Source organism: Lichenostomus cassidix, chromosome 1 (genome assembly GCF_008360975.1).
Source record: "Lichenostomus cassidix isolate B80296 chromosome 1, HeHo_3.0, whole genome shotgun sequence".
Lineage (NCBI taxonomy): Eukaryota > Metazoa > Chordata > Aves > Passeriformes > Meliphagidae > Lichenostomus > Lichenostomus cassidix.
The window spans coordinates 38803461-38823103 of record NC_139479.1 but is presented as its reverse complement, the minus strand read 5'-3'; the positions used below and the strand labels follow the sequence as shown (position 1 = coordinate 38823103).

At 41.0% G+C, this 19643-nt stretch overlaps 1 protein-coding gene across 1 annotated transcript in view; it reads left to right on the top strand.

Annotated features, from left to right (window-relative positions):
• Positions 1–941: 941 nt before the first annotated feature.
• The window catches only part of TM9SF2 (transmembrane 9 superfamily member 2), a 29260-nt gene continuing 10558 nt past the window's right edge, over positions 942–19643 (top strand). Inside the window, exons 1-11 of the mRNA XM_085057205.1 lie at positions 942–1216; positions 5894–5961; positions 7038–7131; positions 7831–7958; positions 13403–13532; positions 15082–15206; positions 16082–16193; positions 18046–18125; positions 18224–18332; positions 18455–18587; positions 18837–18956. Of these exons, the coding sequence (XP_084913331.1) occupies positions 1085–1216; positions 5894–5961; positions 7038–7131; positions 7831–7958; positions 13403–13532; positions 15082–15206; positions 16082–16193; positions 18046–18125; positions 18224–18332; positions 18455–18587; positions 18837–18956 (1231 nt within the window). The 5' untranslated portion in view covers positions 942–1084. The remainder of the gene's footprint in view (positions 1217–5893; positions 5962–7037; positions 7132–7830; positions 7959–13402; positions 13533–15081; positions 15207–16081; positions 16194–18045; positions 18126–18223; positions 18333–18454; positions 18588–18836; positions 18957–19643) is intronic.

Genomic DNA, 19643 nt, shown 5'->3' with positions numbered 1-19643 from the left:
AAATTTACTTTAAAAAAAGGATAAAATTTATTTTTAAAAAGATAAAATTTATTTTTAAAAAGACAAAATTTATTTTAAAAAGAGCAAGGACCGCAGCAGAGGTGTGAAGCCAGTGCAGCCTGACTGGGATCAGTGGTCCCAGGCTTTGCTGGCACTGCCCAGGTGCAGGGGTGCCAAAGGGCTGCTGTCTACCATTCCTATCAGCTGTGGACATTCAGAGGATCACCGAATGGGCCAGGATGGAAGGGATCACAGAGGGACACCTGGTCCAACCTCCCTGCTCCAGCAGGGTCATCCCAGAGCACATAGCACAGGATTGCATCCAGATGGTTCTTGGATATCTGCAGTGAGGGAGAATCCACAACCTCTCTGGGCAGACTGCTCCAGTGCTCAGTCACTTGCACAGTAAAGAAGTTCTGCCTCATGTTCGGGTGGAACTTCCTGCGCCTCAGTTTCTACCCATTCCCTCTTGTCCTATTGCACCACCGAGCAGAGCCTGGCTCCATCCTCTTGGCACCCTCCCTTCAACACAGATAGACATTGATGAGTTCCCCTCTCAGCCGTCTCTTCCCGAGGCTGAACAGGCCCAGCTCCCTCAGCCTGTCCTGGTAAGAGAGATGTTCCAGTCCCTCGATCATCTTTGTCACCCTCCGCTGGACCCGCTCCAGGAGCTGCTATCTCTCTTGTACTGCGGAGCCCAGCACTGGACACAGCGCTCCGGGAGCGGCCTCACCCGGGCCGAACAGAGGGCAGGATCCCCACCCGCCCCGCTGGCAACGCGGCTCCTCCCGCACTCCCGGTGCCGCTGCTGCCGCGGCGCTCCCGGCGGCACGGAGCCGCGCTGCCATGGCAACAGGGGCGCGAGACACCCCGGAAGCGAAGGCGCGCGCCGGCCCCGCCCCCCCCCTGCGCTTGGTCAGGCGGCCCCGCGCGCGGCGGGTGACGACGTGTCGCGCGCGCGCGCGAGGGGGCAGCCGGAAGCGGCGCGGCCGCGTCAGGGCGGGCGCGGGGGGCGAGAGACGGAGCCGCGGCCCCGCTGCCGCCCAGCCAGCCCCAGCCCCGGTCCGCCGCCCCCTGTCCCGACATGGCTCTGCGGCGGCTGCTCCTCGTCGCCGCCGCGCTGGCGGCGGCCGCCGGGCCCACCGCCGCCTTCTACCTGCCGGGCCTGGCGCCCGTCAATTTCTGCGAGGCCGGCAAGGAGAAGCCCGAGTGCAAGGTGAGCCCGGGGGGCGCTGAGGGGAGGCCCCTGAGGCCGCCCGGGTGCGGCGCGGCCTGGGTGTTGCCGCCGTGCCGCGGGAGCTGTGTGGTGGGGTTTGTCCGGAGGGCTCGTGTGCCGGACCGAGGCTCCCCGGCGGCGCGGGGCTGGGGCTGCGGGCACTCGGAGCGTGGTTCACTTCCCGCTGTGCTCAAGTTGGTCACAGAATTGTTAGGCTTGGAAGGGACCTCCGGAGATCATCTGGTCCAACGCCCCTGCTAAGCAGGGTCACCTGGAGTAGGTGACACAGGAACGCGTGTGAATGTCTCCAAGAGAAGGAGGCTCCGTGGCTCCCTGGGCAGCCTGTTCCAGTGCTCTGCCATGCCCAGTGTAAAAAAGTTCTTCCTCGTGTTGAGGCGTAAATTCTCATGTTTTAGTTTGTGGCCACTACTCCTTGAAAAGGAAATTCACGAGACAGAGGACGCAGGGGAGTGGCAGAGGTGCTTGCCTGGCTCCTGGCTAAGCTCCGGCCTGGCTGGGAAGTGACCACTGTCCCTGCGAGGGAACGAGAGAGCTGTCGGATCATCCTGTGAGTTACGATCACGTTGGGGAAGTAGGAAGCCCAGGCCGGTTGTCCCTTGGGCCCTTTCAAATCCTTGCAGGAAAGCTGCAGCAAGTAAGGATGACAGTGACAGGTTATGCTGAGGGGTGTGATTCTTGGCAGAAGGCAGCTGGTGACTGGAGCAGATATAAAATCAAAGTAAGCATCCGGCAACACTTTCCTTACTGTGTCTTCCTGGCTGCAGGAACCTGAAGTTCTAGGCCCTAGATTGTCAAATGAAGCTCAAACTTACCTTCGTGCCTGCAGAAGTGATGAGTGAAGTTTGCGTAATCAAATTACTCATTTGTAAGGATATTGGTGGGGAACATTAATGTAAATCTCCTCTGATGAAAAATAGTCTCTGCTCCTTTGGGGCACCTTTTGAAGTTGTTTGCAGGTGCTGTGATGGAAATTACACCAGACTGTCCTTTAATACTCGAATGAGAAAGTTCTAAGACCAATCAGTTTTATGATCCGTGCTCTTACTGCTGCAGAAAGTCTGTCTTGTACTTTCTGAGCTCTCAGCTTCTGCATTACATGAAACACTGGTTCATGATTCTTCAGAATAAGAACCTGCTTAAACTGTATGTTTGGTAAATACCATGTGCTGACTTTATCCTTTTGCTGTCCTGAATCAGCAGAGCTAGGAATAAGCCAAGCACATAATGAAGGCGCTTCAGTTGTAGTAGTAAAACATCCTGTGGATGTTTTTTTAATAGGACCACAGAAATGGTGTTTGGAAGTGACCTGAGCAGGTCACATACTGCAGCCTCATGCAGAAGCTGAGAGGACAGAAAGCACCACTGTTGTCAACACTAGATCAACTCAGCTCTACCTTTGTTTAGGCAAGCCTTGGAAACATCCAGGCATGGAGCATCCATCTCCTTCCTCACTGGGTGACCTGTTACAGTGCTGCACCACCCTCTTAAGTAATGTCTTTTTCAGATACAGGCTAAAGCTTTCAAGCTGCAGTTTGTGTTTTTTCCCAACATCCTTGAAAAACATTGCTATGTTTGGATTGTTCCCATTTTAAGTTTATAGAAGAAAGATTTATTTTTTTAAGTCAGGTGAACCAGGTAGCCTACTGTCTTTTTTAACCAACCTGAGACACTTATGGCGTGATCTTTCTCAGATGTCTCTGCCTTCCTCATATAACATGTACAAAATGTTTGTCTCCCTTGAGAATTTATAATTTAATAAATCTGAAATTAGTTAGTCGTTAATGTAAGTGTACCACCAGCAGGCAGCTGAACACCTCAACAGGTGTAGTATTGCAGAAATTTCTTCCTGCAATTAGCAACCTCTTATCAATTTACATATTAGGCATAGGCATATGGAGAAGTCTAAATGACTCTTCACATTTAGCTCTCTCCATGTAGTCTGCAACTGAATGTAGTCTGGTCCCTGGCAAGGAGAAACAATATATGATTGGATAATTGCTGTATCATATTTATGTAAGTGGATAAAACTAAGCTTCCTTGACAGCCTCTATTTTTTACATTTCTTGCAGGTTTCTTGCAATTGTCACTGTTAATCGCAATGTCAGTAATAATAGTGAATTTTCCTCTGCCTGAGGATTTAGATCCACGTGCCAGATCTCTAAATGTACTATTTGTCTATTATGATCCCTGTGGATTTCCTGTCCGTTGTTTATGAGATGGGATGAGATGTTGTTAATGAGGCATGTAGCTAAGAGCAGTGAGACTCGTGGCTTTCTCCCTTTCTCCAAGCTGCCTGCTAATATGTTTGGCCAAACTCAGATTGGGTGCTTTTTCTGGTTTGTTTGGAATACTATCAGTAATGGAATGAGATCTATGCAGACTTAAATGGTAATTCTTACCTGGAGATTAAAATTCCTTACTCAGTTTTTAAAAATACTGATCACTCCAAAAAGGGTTGGGTGTTGTATGGGAAATTGTTTATCAAAGATGCTGATCCGCAGTAATGCATATACTTCTTAGGAAAAATGAGAGCATTCACGTAAATCTCCTCCAATAAAAAGTAGCTAATTTAAGGCCATGGTTCTGTGACCAGCTGAGACAGTCTAATTCCCTGCTGCTGTGAGTGAGAGATTTCATTCCTCTCTTCTGGGCAATGTGTTCCTGTCCTCTGCGTTGACGAAGCTGTGTTACTTGGTTTGGTTTTTTTTTTTGAGTTTAACATGACAGGAAACTTTCCAACTTTTTGCCAGCGTAGTTTCTTGCTGTGTTAGGGAGTTGAAGTGGCTTACAGAATTATGGCAAGCATGCACTACCCAGAGGTGAGCAGCAGGTCTGCATGGCTTAGAGCAGAGGAAAGAGGAGCTGCAAGGTGTGTCTTCACTTAGTGGGTCATGCTAGCAGCTCACAGCTTCCTGTGTCTCTGAGAACTGCATCCTGACTTGCACATGGACAGCTTAAGTACATCAGTAAAACACAGTACCCAACTGAAGTATCTGAGCTACAAATACATGTGTACATTTCCATTACCTCCAGAATTTCTTAGTTTGGCTAAACTTCAGTGAATTTTCATAGGGAAAAAGTGCTCTTCTGTTGGTGGGAAAATAGATGGTTTGCTGTTGAAAGGGAGAGGACTTGTTCTTGAGGGCATTCACCTTCATTTGCTCTTCAGCTCTTGTCTGATTACACAGTAAGACAGATCAGTTTCTGTTGTGGTTTAACCCCAGCTGGCAACTAAGAACCACACAGCTGCTCAATCCCTGCTAACCCCGGTGAGGAGAGTTGGGGGGAAAAGTTGAAATAAGAACAGTTTAATTGAAACAAAGTAAAATATACTCATAATGCTAATGATAATAATAATAATAATTTTTGTGAAAAGGAGAGAGAGAGGGGAATAAAACCCAAGCAGAACAAGTTGCACAATACAATTGCTCACCACCCGCTGATGGATGCCCAGCCCGTCCCTGAGCAGTGATCATCCCCTTCCAGCCAACTCTCTCAGTTTATATACTGAGTGTGGCATTCCATGGTAAGGAATGGCCCTTTGACCAGTTCAGGTCAGCTTGTCTTGGCCATGCTCCCTGCCAGCTTCTTGTGCACCTCCTTGCTGAGAGAGCATTGGAAACTGAAAAGTCCTGGAGTCAGAGTAAGCACTGCCTAGGCACAACTTAAAGCTTGAAGTGAGTTATCAACATTATTCTCATTGAATCCAAAACACAGCACTGTACTAGCTACTAAGAAGAAAATTCTATCCCAGCTGAAATGAGGACAGCTTGCTGTGGTACTAAGAACTGTCCTTTAAAAATTTTTTGCATAAGTGTTTCGCTGTTTTAGCGTGTTGAATTGGTTTACTGTGCAAGCAGATAACTGCCAAAAGCAGTGTAAAGGAAAACACTTGAAACTTATTGGAACTGCAAAACTAGAACAAGGGAAGGGAATTTGAGACTTAAGAGGGAGGAGTGAGGGACCTCTCCCTTTCCACAGCAGCAGGCTACCCCATCTGTAATTAATGTGTATAGACCTAACTAGTCTGAAACCACAGTAGACTGAATTTCAGATTCTTACTCAAGAGTTGGCAGAGTTACTGAAAAACTTTGATAGGAAGGTAAATGTGGGTATCCTTGCCTTCTCTTTGGAAAGAGATTCTGTTCAAACTTAAAATGGTGCATCAGTCTGAATACATTGTTTAAATTCTCATAGTTCAGTTTTTAGTTACTACACAGATTAAATTGTGGAGCAGTTTAACTACAGGGAGAAGTACTGGTCTCATCTGCACTTTTCTTCATGTTCTTTTAAGACTTTTATTACACAAAGTTGTGTTGATGACTAATATGACTTTAACTTGGTACATTAAACTCAAACACTGGCAACTGTGCTAAGGATATTATTTTTGTGCATGATTTCCTGCTATCTTGTAGTTGGAATGGTTATGTTAGCCTTTAAGTGGTTTTGTCATGTGGTCACTGCTTTTGTGATGGTTAGATAGTGCTTTACTTATGCTCCCAGCAGATATAGTTCATTACACATCAAGATGTACAGTTACACAAATCTTATATTTTCACCTTTCCTTAACCTTATTCAGACAAATCTATTTTTATATATTCTTGAGAAATGACGAAGTGCTATAAATATAACTGCTGATTGTCTCTGCTCTTTCAGTCTGGAATCGAGCTGTTTGTGAACAGGCTTGACTCGGTAGAGTCTGTCCTTCCCTACGAATACACCGCGTAAGTATGTTATACTGTTTGTGTCACTTTAATTGTCAGTTTTTTCAAAAAGATGGATTTAATTTACCTAAAAGTTTTATCTACATCTTGCTACAGCAGTGTGCCACTGAGGCATATATATTTATTTTGCTAACGTAAGTTTACAAATACAGAATTTTCAATAAGCTGATGGATGCCTACATTGCTTCCTTTGTCTCAGTTGTCTTTGCTCATACTTTAGTGCATGGATTTGTAGGCCCCTGTTGGTTGAATCACTGTCGTAGTGTAACATAAGGTTAAAATATGTGTGTGTGTGTATGTATATAATACTTTTCTGCGTTACTTGTCACTGTAGATCAAAGTATTACCGCTGTCTTTAGTAGCCTATGCCAGATGAGTTAAAGTGGTAATGAGGTGCGAACATCCCATCAATTATCTTAATGAGGTGTTAAATGTTTTCTTTGTACACATCATAGGAGTGCACAAAATGTATCAGTGCCTGGTACAACTGTGTAAAGATTTTGCTATAAAGAATATTTTGACTGTTAATATTGAAGAGCTTAAGCACCAGTTATGTCTACTTTAATGAACACAAACGTGTTATATTTAAAAATAGACTGGAAAAACGTAGAAGATGTGCTGTTAAATGTGTTGGTGAATAACACTGTAATAACATGTTGAATAGTGCTTGTTGTAAGGAAACTATCACTATGTGTGTATTTTTCTATTTTCCCCTGAATACAAGAATCCAGCCTGCATGCTTTTTCTTCAGTGTCATTATTAAACTCTAGATGAAGATTTAATTCTTCTTGAAAATCCCTGCTCAAATAGGAAACTTCTAATTACTCAAAGAAACTTATGCTACAATATTCTGAAATAGCTGATTAAGAGATTTGATTGTTGGTTCTGTTTTGTTTGACTTATTTTCTAACTGGGATTTTCACACTTTACAAGTTAAATAAATAAACTGTTGTCTAGAGGGAAAGCTGTTGTCTGCAGGGAAAGCTGCTTCCATTCCTTGTGATGAACATGTTGATTTGGGAACATTATTTGCAGCTGAGAATATTTTATTCTTTTTTATCTTTTATCTAATTCAGGTTTGATTTTTGTCAAGCAGAAGGAAAGAAGCGTCCATCTGAAAACCTTGGCCAAGTCTTATTTGGAGAGAGGATAGAACCGTCTCCTTACAGGGTTTGTTCTCTGACATGGGGTGTTTGGTAATGTGTGCATTCAGATGTAACCAAAGGAGATCAGAATCTTGAAGATGATTGTCACAAGGGCTTTATCTGAAAGAGCTTCAGCATCTGAAGTTCTACACGATAGAAATCTGTCCGTTTAACCTGATTGTAACTATGTGCTTTGCATTGTGGAGCTGTAGCCTGAAATGCTGTGCAGGTTGTCTTCTCTCTTTGGAATCTGAAGAAACCTGATTATTGCTGCTTAGCACTCTTGTTTCTTGGAACCAGATCTAAAAATACTGCAGCCATGAAACAGAGGAATTAGAAATGGTGTTAGCCAGCTGGTCTTTTCTGGTGACAGAAGCTCTCACATTCTACAGAGGTGGTAGGAGAGAAAGTTATCCATTGAAGCTGCCTGTGACAGCATGGCTGCTGCGAGGTCAAATGACTTATCTGGTAAATCATGGCAGAAAATAAGTATTAGTCAGTAAAAGGAGCTCTTGCTGTAGGGCTCCCACAATGAGCGCAGCAGGGGTTTTTAGCACACGTCAATATAAAAACCTCCTCTGGAGGGTTAATGTACCTAGTCTCGGTAATTTGTCAGGTATTTTTATTATAATAGGTTACGTAATGAAATGCAGAGGAGAAATTGTTAAATACTGAAATAAGACTGTTACAACCTTTTTGCTCATGTGTCTTTCATTTTTCTTAGTTCACATTCAACAAGCAGGAGACATGTAAATCTGTTTGTACCAAATCATATGACACCACAAAGCCAGAAGATAAACAGAAATTAGACTTTCTGAAAAAAAGTATGCTACTGAATTATCAACATCACTGGTAAGTTGGAATCAGAATTCATAGATTAGTTAGTGTAGTATACTAGTGATAATTTAGTTTATAATTTTGTATTTGCAAATTAATACAGAGGGAACAGTAGATATTTGCACTTAATTTATTCCCCTTCTGTTTTTGCAGAAAACATTATATTGTTTGTTGTGTTAAAAAAAAAATTCCTTCACTGGAAGGATAAAGACTAGGAGCAACAGAAGTGAATCTGTTTCTGAACACAAAGCTTTCTGCAAGTTAGTCCTGCCTTCGCTTGAGAAAAGTCTTACAGGACCTTTATACTGTTGCTATGTTGTCTTTGTTTTTCTCAAGAGCCCTTGCACTCAACCTTCAAATGCAGTGTCCAGGAGACAGGAGCAACAGTTCTGAAAGAGTTTTATGCAATGTTTGTTTCTCTTTTATGGATATGGAAGGGAAAGGTGGCCAATGAAAACTAATTAATGAAATAATTTTGGGGAACGCATAAGTACATGGTCCTTTCCTGTTCTTTGAGCCTCTCTGTAACCATCTGATTGACCTTGGAGCATGCTGGGGCTCTGTTTCAGCTTGGACATTGAATCCTCTTCAGATGAGCATTAAGGGTGGGGCAAGGCTGAATGTGTGTGCAGAATCTCAGGCACATTTTCAGTTTCCCAACATTACACCCACATCCAAGAGCTGTGAAATGTTTATCAGCAGGCTCAGTCTTGACGTTGGAAATACCCAGCCATGTTATCAGTGTTTATTTGGTGCTTGACGTGTTGGTATGCTCTGCCAACAGCGGCTTTCAGGTGCAAGAATAGAATGAACAACTTGGGCATTTGTTCCTGAGGCATGTCTTTACAAGGAATACAAGAGCATCATTAACTGATGTCACTCATAGGTGTGCCCTAATTCCAAATATGGGCCTCCTGCTTTATGGGAACAAATGTTTCTGTCTTCATCTAATTGGATTTGAATTTTATGGATATTTTAGTAAAAATACAGGTTGAACGTTGCCACTGTCATTTACTGTTTCTCTAATATCACATTCCATTCCTTCAATTTTGTAACAGCCACCTGTGCTGGAAAGGCAACAAGTGCATTTTCTACTGCTTTCAGGAACTGATATGGGATATCCCTTTGTGGGGATGAAATGTGGTTCACTGATTTAAATATTTCTGGTAATCTCTTGAAAATGAATGTTGTAGGAATTTGATAGGTTACATTAGAAGGGTTCACAGGCAATAGTCATGTGTTCAGGTAGGTGAACAAGGAAGTAATAAAGAAACTCTGAAAGGTACAGCTACTTATGCAGGGATTTGAAGTGTGTATGCCTAATGCTAAAGAATGTGGAGCTTCAAACATGCTGGACTTGATTATATTCCTCTTAAATACTGCATATGTTTATAATATTTGCACCACTTTGAATTTCAGTGATGCATGTGAGTCTGGCATAAAGCTACAGCTTTAAAAGGTTGTGTATGTTTTGGCATGTAAATTAAAAATAGCTTCCCAAGGCTATGAGACTTGAAATTAATTTTTTTTTTAGGAAAGCCCATAACATAAGCTGATAGAAACTGAAACAGAACTGTGTAAAGCTAATCATACAGAAAAGCACTTCAGACTGGTTTTTTCCCCCACAGATTAAATTGTTTTGTGAATACTCTTAGTGTATTCAACTATACTTTTTTAACCAGTATAGCTAACTTGATAGGGCTGTTGAGATTTTAAGTAAGATGTAATTTTGTTCCTCAGTGTGAAAACTTCCCTTGAAATTTAGGTTATTTCTTCGTTCTTTTAATGACAGTTCTACTTTTTTTTTTTTTTTTTTTCTCTGTGCTCACTGCCCTAAAACTTTGAAACTAGTGGCATGAAAAATCCCTGGTTATGTCTGTTAGTCCTCCTTAGCCACAGCTTCACAAAGTGGCAGTGGCTGGATTTTGTGATTAATCATGCATGCTCCAGGGGTATGGTACATAGGTATGTTGTACAAGGATCAACAAGGTAGCATAAGTGAGGATTCAGTACAGGGTTATTATCCAGCTTCAATTTATCATGAAATTCCTGGGGAACGCAGATGGTGCAAAGTACTTTTAAGGTTTTAAAAGCCACTTAATAAGATTAGGAATTGACATACTGAATTGGACTCAACAGCTATACTGATATCTTGGCTGACAATGTTCATCACCAGATGTTCTTGGGAGACATGTAAGAGGAGTGTTGAATAGCATATTTGCTCCATATGTATAATCTCTTCAAGTCATTTTAAATTTGAAGATTAACTGTGAAAAATGATTTGCTACTTAAACTATCAATTTGTTCCAGCATTGCTGCTTGAAGGCAGCTCAGTATATCTTTGCTGCAGAAGACGCAAGGGAAAGCCTTTATCACAACCAAACTTACTTGCAATATGTTAATGTTGCCTTGTTTTGATTAGGAGATTAAAACACTGACAAAAGCAAGCAATCTCTCTAGTATATGTTATGGCAATAAAATTTCAAATATATAAGCACAGAATTGTTTAGGTTGGAAAAGACCTCTAAGATCATTGAGTCTGTGTGGTGGGTTGACTCTGGCAGGACACTAGGTGCCCACCAAAGGTGCTTTGTCACTCCCCTCCTCAAGGGGACAGGGGAAGAAAAGTGTAGCGAAAGGGTCAAGATAAAGGGTAGGGAGAGATCACTCACCAACTACTGTCATGGGCAAAACAGACTCAAATTAGGGAATTTAGTTTATTTATTGCCAGTCAAATCAGAGTAGAATAATGGGAAATAAACCCAATTCTTAAAACAATTTGTCCCCACCCCTCCCTTCTTCCCAGGCTCAACTTCACTCCCAATTTTCACCACCTCCGCCTCCCAATGGCGCAGGGGATGGGGACTGTGGTCAGTTCATCACACATTGTCTCTGCCATACCTCTCTCTCCTTCCCCTTGAGGTTTAGGACTCCCCACACTCTGTCCTTGCTCCAGTGTGGAGTTGCTCCCATGGGAGAGTTTTGCATGAACTTCCCCAATGCAAGTCCTTCCCATGGGCTGCACTTCTTCATGAACTGCTCCAGTGTGAGTCCTTTCCATGGAGTGCAGTCCTTCAAGAAGAGGCTGCTCCAGCACAGCTCTCTCTTGGGTTCACAAGTCCTGGCAAACCTGCTTCAGAGTGGGCTCATCTTTCCATAGGACCACAGGTCCTGCCAGGAGCCTGCTCCACTGTGGGCTTCCCATGGCATCACAGAATCCTTCAGGGCACATCCACCTGCTCTGGTATGGGGTCCTCCATGAGCTGCAAGTGGATATCTGCTACCCTGTGGTTCTCCATGAGCTGCAAGGGTCAGCCTGACTCACCGTGGTCTATACCATGGGCTGCAGGTGAATCTCTGCTCCTTGTGCCTGACGCACCTCTTCCTTCTCCACTAACCTTGGTGTCTGCAGAGTTGTACGTATTCGCACTCCTCTCTCCAAGCTGCAGCTGCTGTCGTGAACATTTTTTCCTCCCTTTCCTAAATCTGTTTCCCAGAGGTGATGCCTCTGGTCACTTATTGGCTTGGCCTTGGCCAGCAGTGAGTCTGTGCTGGAGCCATGGGGGAAGCTTCGGGCAGCTTCTTACAGAAACCTCTGTACCTCCTGCCAACCAAAACCTTGCCACACAAACCAAATACAAATATTAACCTAACACTGCCAATTCCACCAGTAAACCATGTCCCTGTAAGTGCCATATCTAGCCTTTTAAATACTTCCAAGGTTGATGACTCCTTCACTTCCCTGGACAGCCTGTTCCAGTGCCTGACCACCCTTGCTGTGAAGAAATTTTTCTAATATCCAATCTGAACCTGCCCTGGCACAACTTGAGGCCATTCTCTCTCTTCCTATTGTCAGTTGCCTGGGAAAAGCAGCTGACCTGCACCTTAAATGTCTGTCAGACATTTGTAGAGAGCAGTAGAGTCTCTCCTAAGGCTCCTTTTCTCCAGACTAAGCAGCCCCAGCTCCCTGAGCAGTCATCATAAGACCCGTCCCTAGTTCTGTCGCCCTTCTCTGGACACGCTTCAGCACCTCAATGTCTTTCTTGTAGTAAGTGGCCCAGAACTGGACACTGTATTTGACGTGTGGCCTCACTAGTGCTGAGTATGGGGAGACAATCACTGCCTTGGTCCTGCTGGCTGCACTATTGCTGATCCAGGCCAGGATGACATTTGCCTTCTTGGCCACGTGGGCTCACTGCTGGCTTGTGTTCAATGGCTCTGCACCAGCACCCCCAGGTCCTCTTCTGCCAGGCAGTTTTCCAGCCACTCTGTCACCACTTGTAGTGCTACATGGAGCTGTTTTGACCCACGTGCAGAACCCAGCACTTGGCCTTGTTGAACCTCATACCACTGGCCTCAGATAATATTGTTCAAGTGTAGTGAATCTAAATCTGGAATAGCTCCTAATTTGCAACTTAATTGTACCCTGTAGTAGCATGATGAAGTGAAGAGGAATTGGTTGGTGCTGCTGCTTGCAACTATGATTGTCTTTGGAATCTCCTGAAAACCTAAACTCTGTTTTTGTAGTGCCTGTCTTCACCTTTTCTATTGTATCAATATAAACCAAGAATACTGCAGCTTATTTCTGTTGGGCAGCTACTGATGGACATAATGCAGATCTCTCCATGTTGTGTGGACAAAGGCAGCTCATGCCACTCTTTTTACCCTCATCTGTTGATGTGCTTTAAAAAGAAGTGCTAGTTTTAGAGGCTGTTCCAATATGCAATAGATTAAATAGTGCCTTGTTTTTGCTGTTTGTAGTCATAATTACTGTGTTTAAGTATTTTAAAGTATCTATAGGACACTTAATTGCAAAGATATTCAGTAGCTTGGTAAGTTGTACAAAAAGATCTGTTGCATTAATTTTCAGTGGGATGTCCTTGTTTTGGTTTAGTGATGCACAAAATGTGGCAGTTATCTAATGTCTTCATGTATGAAGTTTATTAACATACCTTTGAAAATATACCTGGGGCAATTAATACTGGCAGATACTGACTTTAAAGAGTGCCATAAAAATTTATTTTGCAATGGAAGAGCAGTGAGGAAGCTGGAGAATTAATAACATGTGATGTAGGTTTTTAAAAAAAAATTGTGTTTTATCTTGAAATTGTCAATTTTAGCTGGTTTAGTTGACAATTTTGGCCATTTTTTAAAGACAAAATAATGAAAAGTTAAATTATTATGAGTTTGGACTGAACAAGTTTTCTGCTTTGGGCTGGTTTTGTAAGGGGACTTCAGGAAACAGTCCAGTGAATAGAACGGTTTCAGTTGAAGAGCTACATGCTTGTAACTCATTTGGAACTTGGATTGGCATTTAGTGCAATTCCATGGGTAGTGTTATTCTTGTAGTTAATATTCCAATAATGAATGTAGCAAAGTTAGATAAATGTTAATCTGGTTTTGTTTCCATTACACTGTGTGTTTAAAAAAATTGTGAAATGTCACTATGCCATTTACAGGATTGTGGACAACATGCCTGTGACATGGTGTTATGATGTGGAAGATGGCCAGAGGTTCTGCAATCCTGGTTTTCCTATTGGCTGTTATATTACAGAAGATGGCCGTCCAAAGGATGCCTGTGTTATTAATGTATGTTTATGCAATTATGTATTTTCAATATTCCCTTTTTACCAATTTAGAGACTAGCATTTCTCCTGTGTCATGTTTCTATGGTGAGTCCTTGCTATTTTAAGAACCCATGATCCCTAAAAATAGACAGGTGTTTTGATCTCTGGAAGTACCACAATTTGAAAGCCTGATAAAAGCATAAGAACCTTGTCTCTTATGCTACATAATACAGAAGGGCTCTAAAACATCAAGGGATGAACATGCATAGCATTCAGTACATGTGGAGGGTAAAGGTGAAGGAAAGCTTGTCATCCTTCATTGCCTAAGAAATTGAAACATTTGAAGGCTCGGACTTTACATTTTTGTGGGATAGAAGTGTTTTCATGGAAGCAGATTTGCATTGGTATATTTGTATCTCTGTGTACTTTTTGAAGGACTGTTTTCCCTAAAACTGGGAGCTGATGGAAGAAGACATAAGATTTCTGCATGAGCCAATATTTTCTTGTGATAGACAGATGATCTAGTGGTGTAGGTCCAGATAGATGCACTGAAAGCATTATGGAGATAAGAATACAAAAGAAAGTCTAGGAAGCCTTTAGACTACCACAGACCTCTTCTCTGACAAGGTCACTGAAAACTTGGGATAGGTTTTTGGATTTTTTCAAAATGGTTGGTTTTACTTAATAGATCTTATCAAAGACTACAGTTTCTGTGATTGCCAATTTTGTTTGATTGCCTCCATAATTAATTGGTTTCAGGGGCTCCACGTGAATGGATGCATTTATGATCAAATATGTAATCTGGCAATATTATTTTAATCTTATTTTAGTACTTGCTTTTAATAAAAAGAAAATAACCTTTGAAGGCATAACTGATAACATTTCATTTATGTAACTGTTGTTATAGTTGGGGTGCTCTATAGAAAGGGTGGTGATAGAGCCCTTAAGAGGAACCAGCTGAACTTCAGTAGACATAGCTATTAAATTATGAGTTTAACAACGTCTTTAATTGTCTGAATTCCAAGGTGATGTTTCCCTTCACCTGAGGTTTGCATTCAGCATTCTTGGCTGCTGCTTGCCGTTCATCCCTGTGCATCTTTGATTTCAAAGGCGGTTCTGTCACAGAGAGCATTTATTTGCATTGTTTGTCTTGGAAGGTTCTGTTTAATCTCTGAAAAATATACTCATTGTTTTAAAATAGCTGATGTTTATGAAATGTTTCTGAAAACAAAAGTTGTCACATAGTTATCTGTGTGACAGTCCTACTTAAATAAAACAGGACATCTTCAGTTAGAGAAATTTATTAATATATTTTGAAAATACTTTAAATTAATTTTTCTACTTTTCAATTGTAGCAGACTGTTCTTAGCATTAACTTTTCTAGCTTGTGTTTTTAATGCAAGAAGGCACTTACTGTCTTTATAATTCCCAGTATCTCATATTCATATATTAGGGGAACTTCTTGACAGAAAAACTGTTTGCAGTTTAAAATTCCGTTATGCAGGCTTCTGTCTAAGGCTTTGAGATGTCTATATTTTTTTATTGTTTAACATAGTCTTTTATCATTGCAGTCAGAATTTCATGAAAAAGACACCTTTTATATTTTCAACCATGTTGACATAAAAATATTTTACCATGTTGTGGAAAATGAAGCTCTGGGAGCAAGGCTAGTTGCTGCTAAACTTGAACCAAAAAGGTTAGTAGTTGAAAGTAACTTGTCAAAAAGTGATCCATCCCAAGACACTTCCTTTGATCTGGGGACCTGTTGCTAATCAGAAATGTTTTCAGATATGTAACCTTTAGGTTACCTCTCCTGTTGATTGATGTAGTGTAGTTATGACAGTCTAATGTCATTTTGTTCTGAATTCAATGGATCTTGGTGCACTTTTTCCCATTTGGATCAAGAAAAGATAAAACCTGTAAGCGTTGGTGGGGTGTGATGTGTGTGTGTGCATGCATGTAGCAGGGAATACTGGGGCATACCAGGGAATATTCTGTCTTGTATCAGAATAGGCCACCAGTGTCCAATGTAGGTAGCATTTGCATGTCTTCAACAATCAGGACTTAAACAGAAAGATTTCACAGATACACTCATTAGTTGTTCTGGTGTCTGTGTGGCTTTTGCACAATTGGTGTCTGTTTTATTTTTTCTTAGCATCTTGTCTTCCATGGTATAACTGAGCTTCTTGTTGCATTGTTGGTTCAGCTGAAAGTACTTTTTTCTGACAGAAGTTAGTAATTCTGTTGGTGTAACTTTTTGAGTGTTTTGGAGATTCATAGCAGTACTAAGACTTCTTTCATTTTTGGTACTCTGCTTTAGAGACTGTGCTCTCTATAGTTTTCTTTTGAGAAAAGACAAATCTTGTTTAAGAATTTCAAGTTTCAGAAAGTCCTGAGCCTATGATACATTCCTTATGAATTATCAGAATTATTCAGAAATTTATGAGACATTAAGAGCAGTTCTCATATTTAAGGGAAGAATCTCTGGTATGATTTTCTAAGATCAATGAATTCTTTCTCAAGAGTATTGTCAGTGAAGCAGCTTTCATTCTGTGTCTTTTCTTCCTGCAGTTACAAGCATACTCATCCAGACAACCCTGACTGCTCAGGAGTACCTATGGATATAAGTAATAAGGCTAGTGGAGAAGTCAAAATTGCTTACACATACTCAGTTTCTTTTCACGTGAGTACTAAGCTTTCTGTGGTAGTTGCCTGTTAAAATCATGCATTAATACTCTGAATTATAAAGATGGACAATTAAAATTAGCTCAGAATATTAAATATGTAGTTTTAAAACTTTATTTGAATGGGAATGTAATCGGTGGCTTGGGATTTAACCACATACGTTACAGTTTTCCATACCAACACAACACAGAGTGAAGCACACGTGTGGTTTCTAAAGGAGTCACACTTTCCATGTCTGCCTAGGTTGTCTGGTAGATTATTTTTAAATTCAAGTTCGTAAGTCTGAGAAATTGTGTGTTTCAGCTGATTACTGTGGTAGGTAGGTTGGAGCTGATCATTGCTTTCCTGCTGCAAAAGCTGCATATCTCCAAGGTCTTCCTCCCATGGAAACCTGCAAAAGAGTAGGAAGCTGGTATTCTTTGTTCTACTGCCCTCTATTTAAAAGCAGAGGAGCAGTATATCAGGCAACTGCAGGGAGCAGTGACACCTGAATAGATCTCGTTTTGTTGACAAACTAGAGAGGGGAGTTTTGATTTTATTTTGTTTTGTTTTTTGTAAATGGAATTTGCTGGACAAACTGTTTCCCAAAGTTTCCTACTCTTTCTTAAACTGTTTCCAGGTTAGTCTGAGTTCAAAATACAATAAATAGTATAAGAAATATACTTAGGAGAGATTACGGTGTGTATGACTAATAATTATATATAATTATACCTGTGAGAAGGTAGTAATTAAGAGGCACCTCAGCTTCATGCTATTATATTGTTTCTTCTTAAAAAATGACATGCTCAGCTGTGTGTGTGTTACTGTCCTGTGCACAAATTACATCCATTGGAGGTAGTCTGAATTTCCATTGCATTGGTAGATCAGGTCATCTCAGGAAGATAAAAGGCAGTTTAGGTATGACGAAAAATGCAATTCTATCCTAGAGTCATTGATACTGGTTAAGAAACCTGTTGCTTGCTTTGAGACATAGTTTTATTATCTCACTGAACCAGATGTATGATCTTGGCTAAATTTTTTAACCCACTGGGTTTTTTTCAAAACCTGGCTTTTCTGGAAAGCACTCTTGCTCTTCTATGTTATGAATTACTGAACTAACATCAGGCACCTAGCCAATTTTTTAATTGACAGTAGTATTTATGGTTTGTTTAATATCAATCTTCATCTTGATTAGCACTGTCTATTCCTTTCTTCTTGTTCACTCTAAAATAAAACAAAGAAATGTTCTTTTTTAAGTGCTTCTGAACATTCAATGAATGTTCACTCTGAATAAGTATAATCTGATGAAATGCCTGGAGGAATAATTTGCTTCCCTACAGAGTAAGTTCTGTAGTGTTGTCTCCCCACCTGTCCTGCAGTAAATGCTGTTTGTAATGGGATTGGTGGTTGCTACTGAAATGAGGCTGTATGAAAGCAAAGGATAATTTGGACAGAGCATGATCTAGAGAGTGAAGTATTATGCTGGAGACTATATAGCATAGCTTAGTTTCTCAATGCGTGGACTTACATATGCTAAAAAATTGTGTATTCTTTCATTCTTTTGCTAGTTCATTCCAATTCCAGATGAACTAATACAGTTCTTTGAAGGAGGAAGCACAATTAAATTAATTTGGTAGGCCTTTATGTCTTAAGAAGGCACAGGTGTTCAAATTCAGCAAATACTTTGGTTTAGATTCTCTGGTCAAATCTTACATTTGTTCTAGGTAGCTACTATTAAACTATTCCATGTAAGGCAGGGAACTTGACATTTCAATTAGTCATGAGATTTAAGATTGCTTTGTGTATATCAAGTTTTAAATGTACAAGTTGGATACTGACTGTATCTGAAGCTCATGTGTTTACTCTTTCAGGAAGAAAAAAGTATCAGATGGGCATCAAGATGGGATTATATTTTGGAATCCATGCCCCACACTCACATCCAGTGGTTTAGGTGAGAAAGAACTTTTTTGTACCAGAGTGTTTACACTGCAGTTTTTGAATGATGATTTTCTTGAATGATGATTTTCTTTTTTTTTTTTTTTTCTCCAGTATTATGAATTCCCTGGTGATTGTCCTCTTTCTGTCTGGAATGGTAGCTATGATTATGTTGAGGACACTCCATAAAGATATTGCGAGATACAATCAGATGGATTCCACTGTAAGTCTAAAATGTAGCTCCTAAAATTTATTTGGAATGTATTTAATTCAGTTAAATGTGTAGCTATAACAGGCTTTTTAAGCTGCAATCTACTGTATTAAAATAGGTGTATTTCTTTATAGGAAGATGCTCAAGAAGAATTTGGCTGGAAACTGGTTCATGGTGATATTTTCAGGCCCCCAAGAAAAGGAATGCTGTTATCAGTTTTTCTAGGCTCTGGCACACAAATCTTAATAATGACTTTTGTTACCCTGTGTAAGTAATCAAGTGGATTTAGTTGACTATATGTGATTTTTCACTGCTAACTGCACGGTTCTAGTAAAAACACCAGTATAGTTTTGTCTAGAAATTCCATAAAAGTCAACAGAAACAGCTGAGCTGATGTAGTAGACATGTAATCTAGTACACACAGATTGTAAGATAACTGATATACTGGCTTTAACTCAAACATATAGTCTAAAATTTGTATCATAATTTCTACAATTGTGCATCTCTTCTTCACAGTTTTTGCTTGCCTGGGATTTTTGTCACCTGCTAACAGGGGAGCTCTAATGACCTGTGCTGTAGTTTTGTGGGTACTGCTTGGAACTCCAGCCGGTTATGTTGCTGCCAGATTCTACAAATGTGAGTAAAAGTTATTGAAAATGACAAGGCTTAAGTTCATTAAAGTAAATTATCATCACAGAACTGATTATTGTTTTGCAGCACTGTTGCTTCCCTCAGGGCAACTTGGAGAAATGTACTTACCTTAACAACAGCAAACATATATAGAACACTAACGTAGTTACACTGGTTTTGATGTAATCATGCCTAAAGACCCTGAATTGCTCTTGCTGCTGTGTATTTGTGAAATTAAATAGTACTACAGACATTACATCTTTACATCAGACAGCTTTCTGCTTCTGTTTCCTGTAATTGGAGGGATGGTGTAGACCTGCATTTAGTTTTAGCCACAGATGCTGCTTGGTAACAAACACCAGCACCTCCAAATTGTGAACCTCAGTTCTTGCATGCCTGAGATTGTCGACCTCTTTTTAGCTAGTTGCTAGGCTTTTGGGACAATAGTGCTTATCAGACTGTGGCAGGAGCACGGGGGAAGAAGGATTGTTAGGTGTTCTGTAGTTGTAGAAACCAACCCAGCAGTGTTTGTGCACCTAAGAGGAGTTAGTTGAAAGTATTTTGCCTAACTCATCCCAGCTGTTGTTTCAAGACCTGTCTGTCTACCAACCTCAGAGGGTTTACCCCTGTATTCTCAGATTTATTTTAAGGTGAAGCATGGCATTCCACATACAGCTTGTTTTAATTACCTTA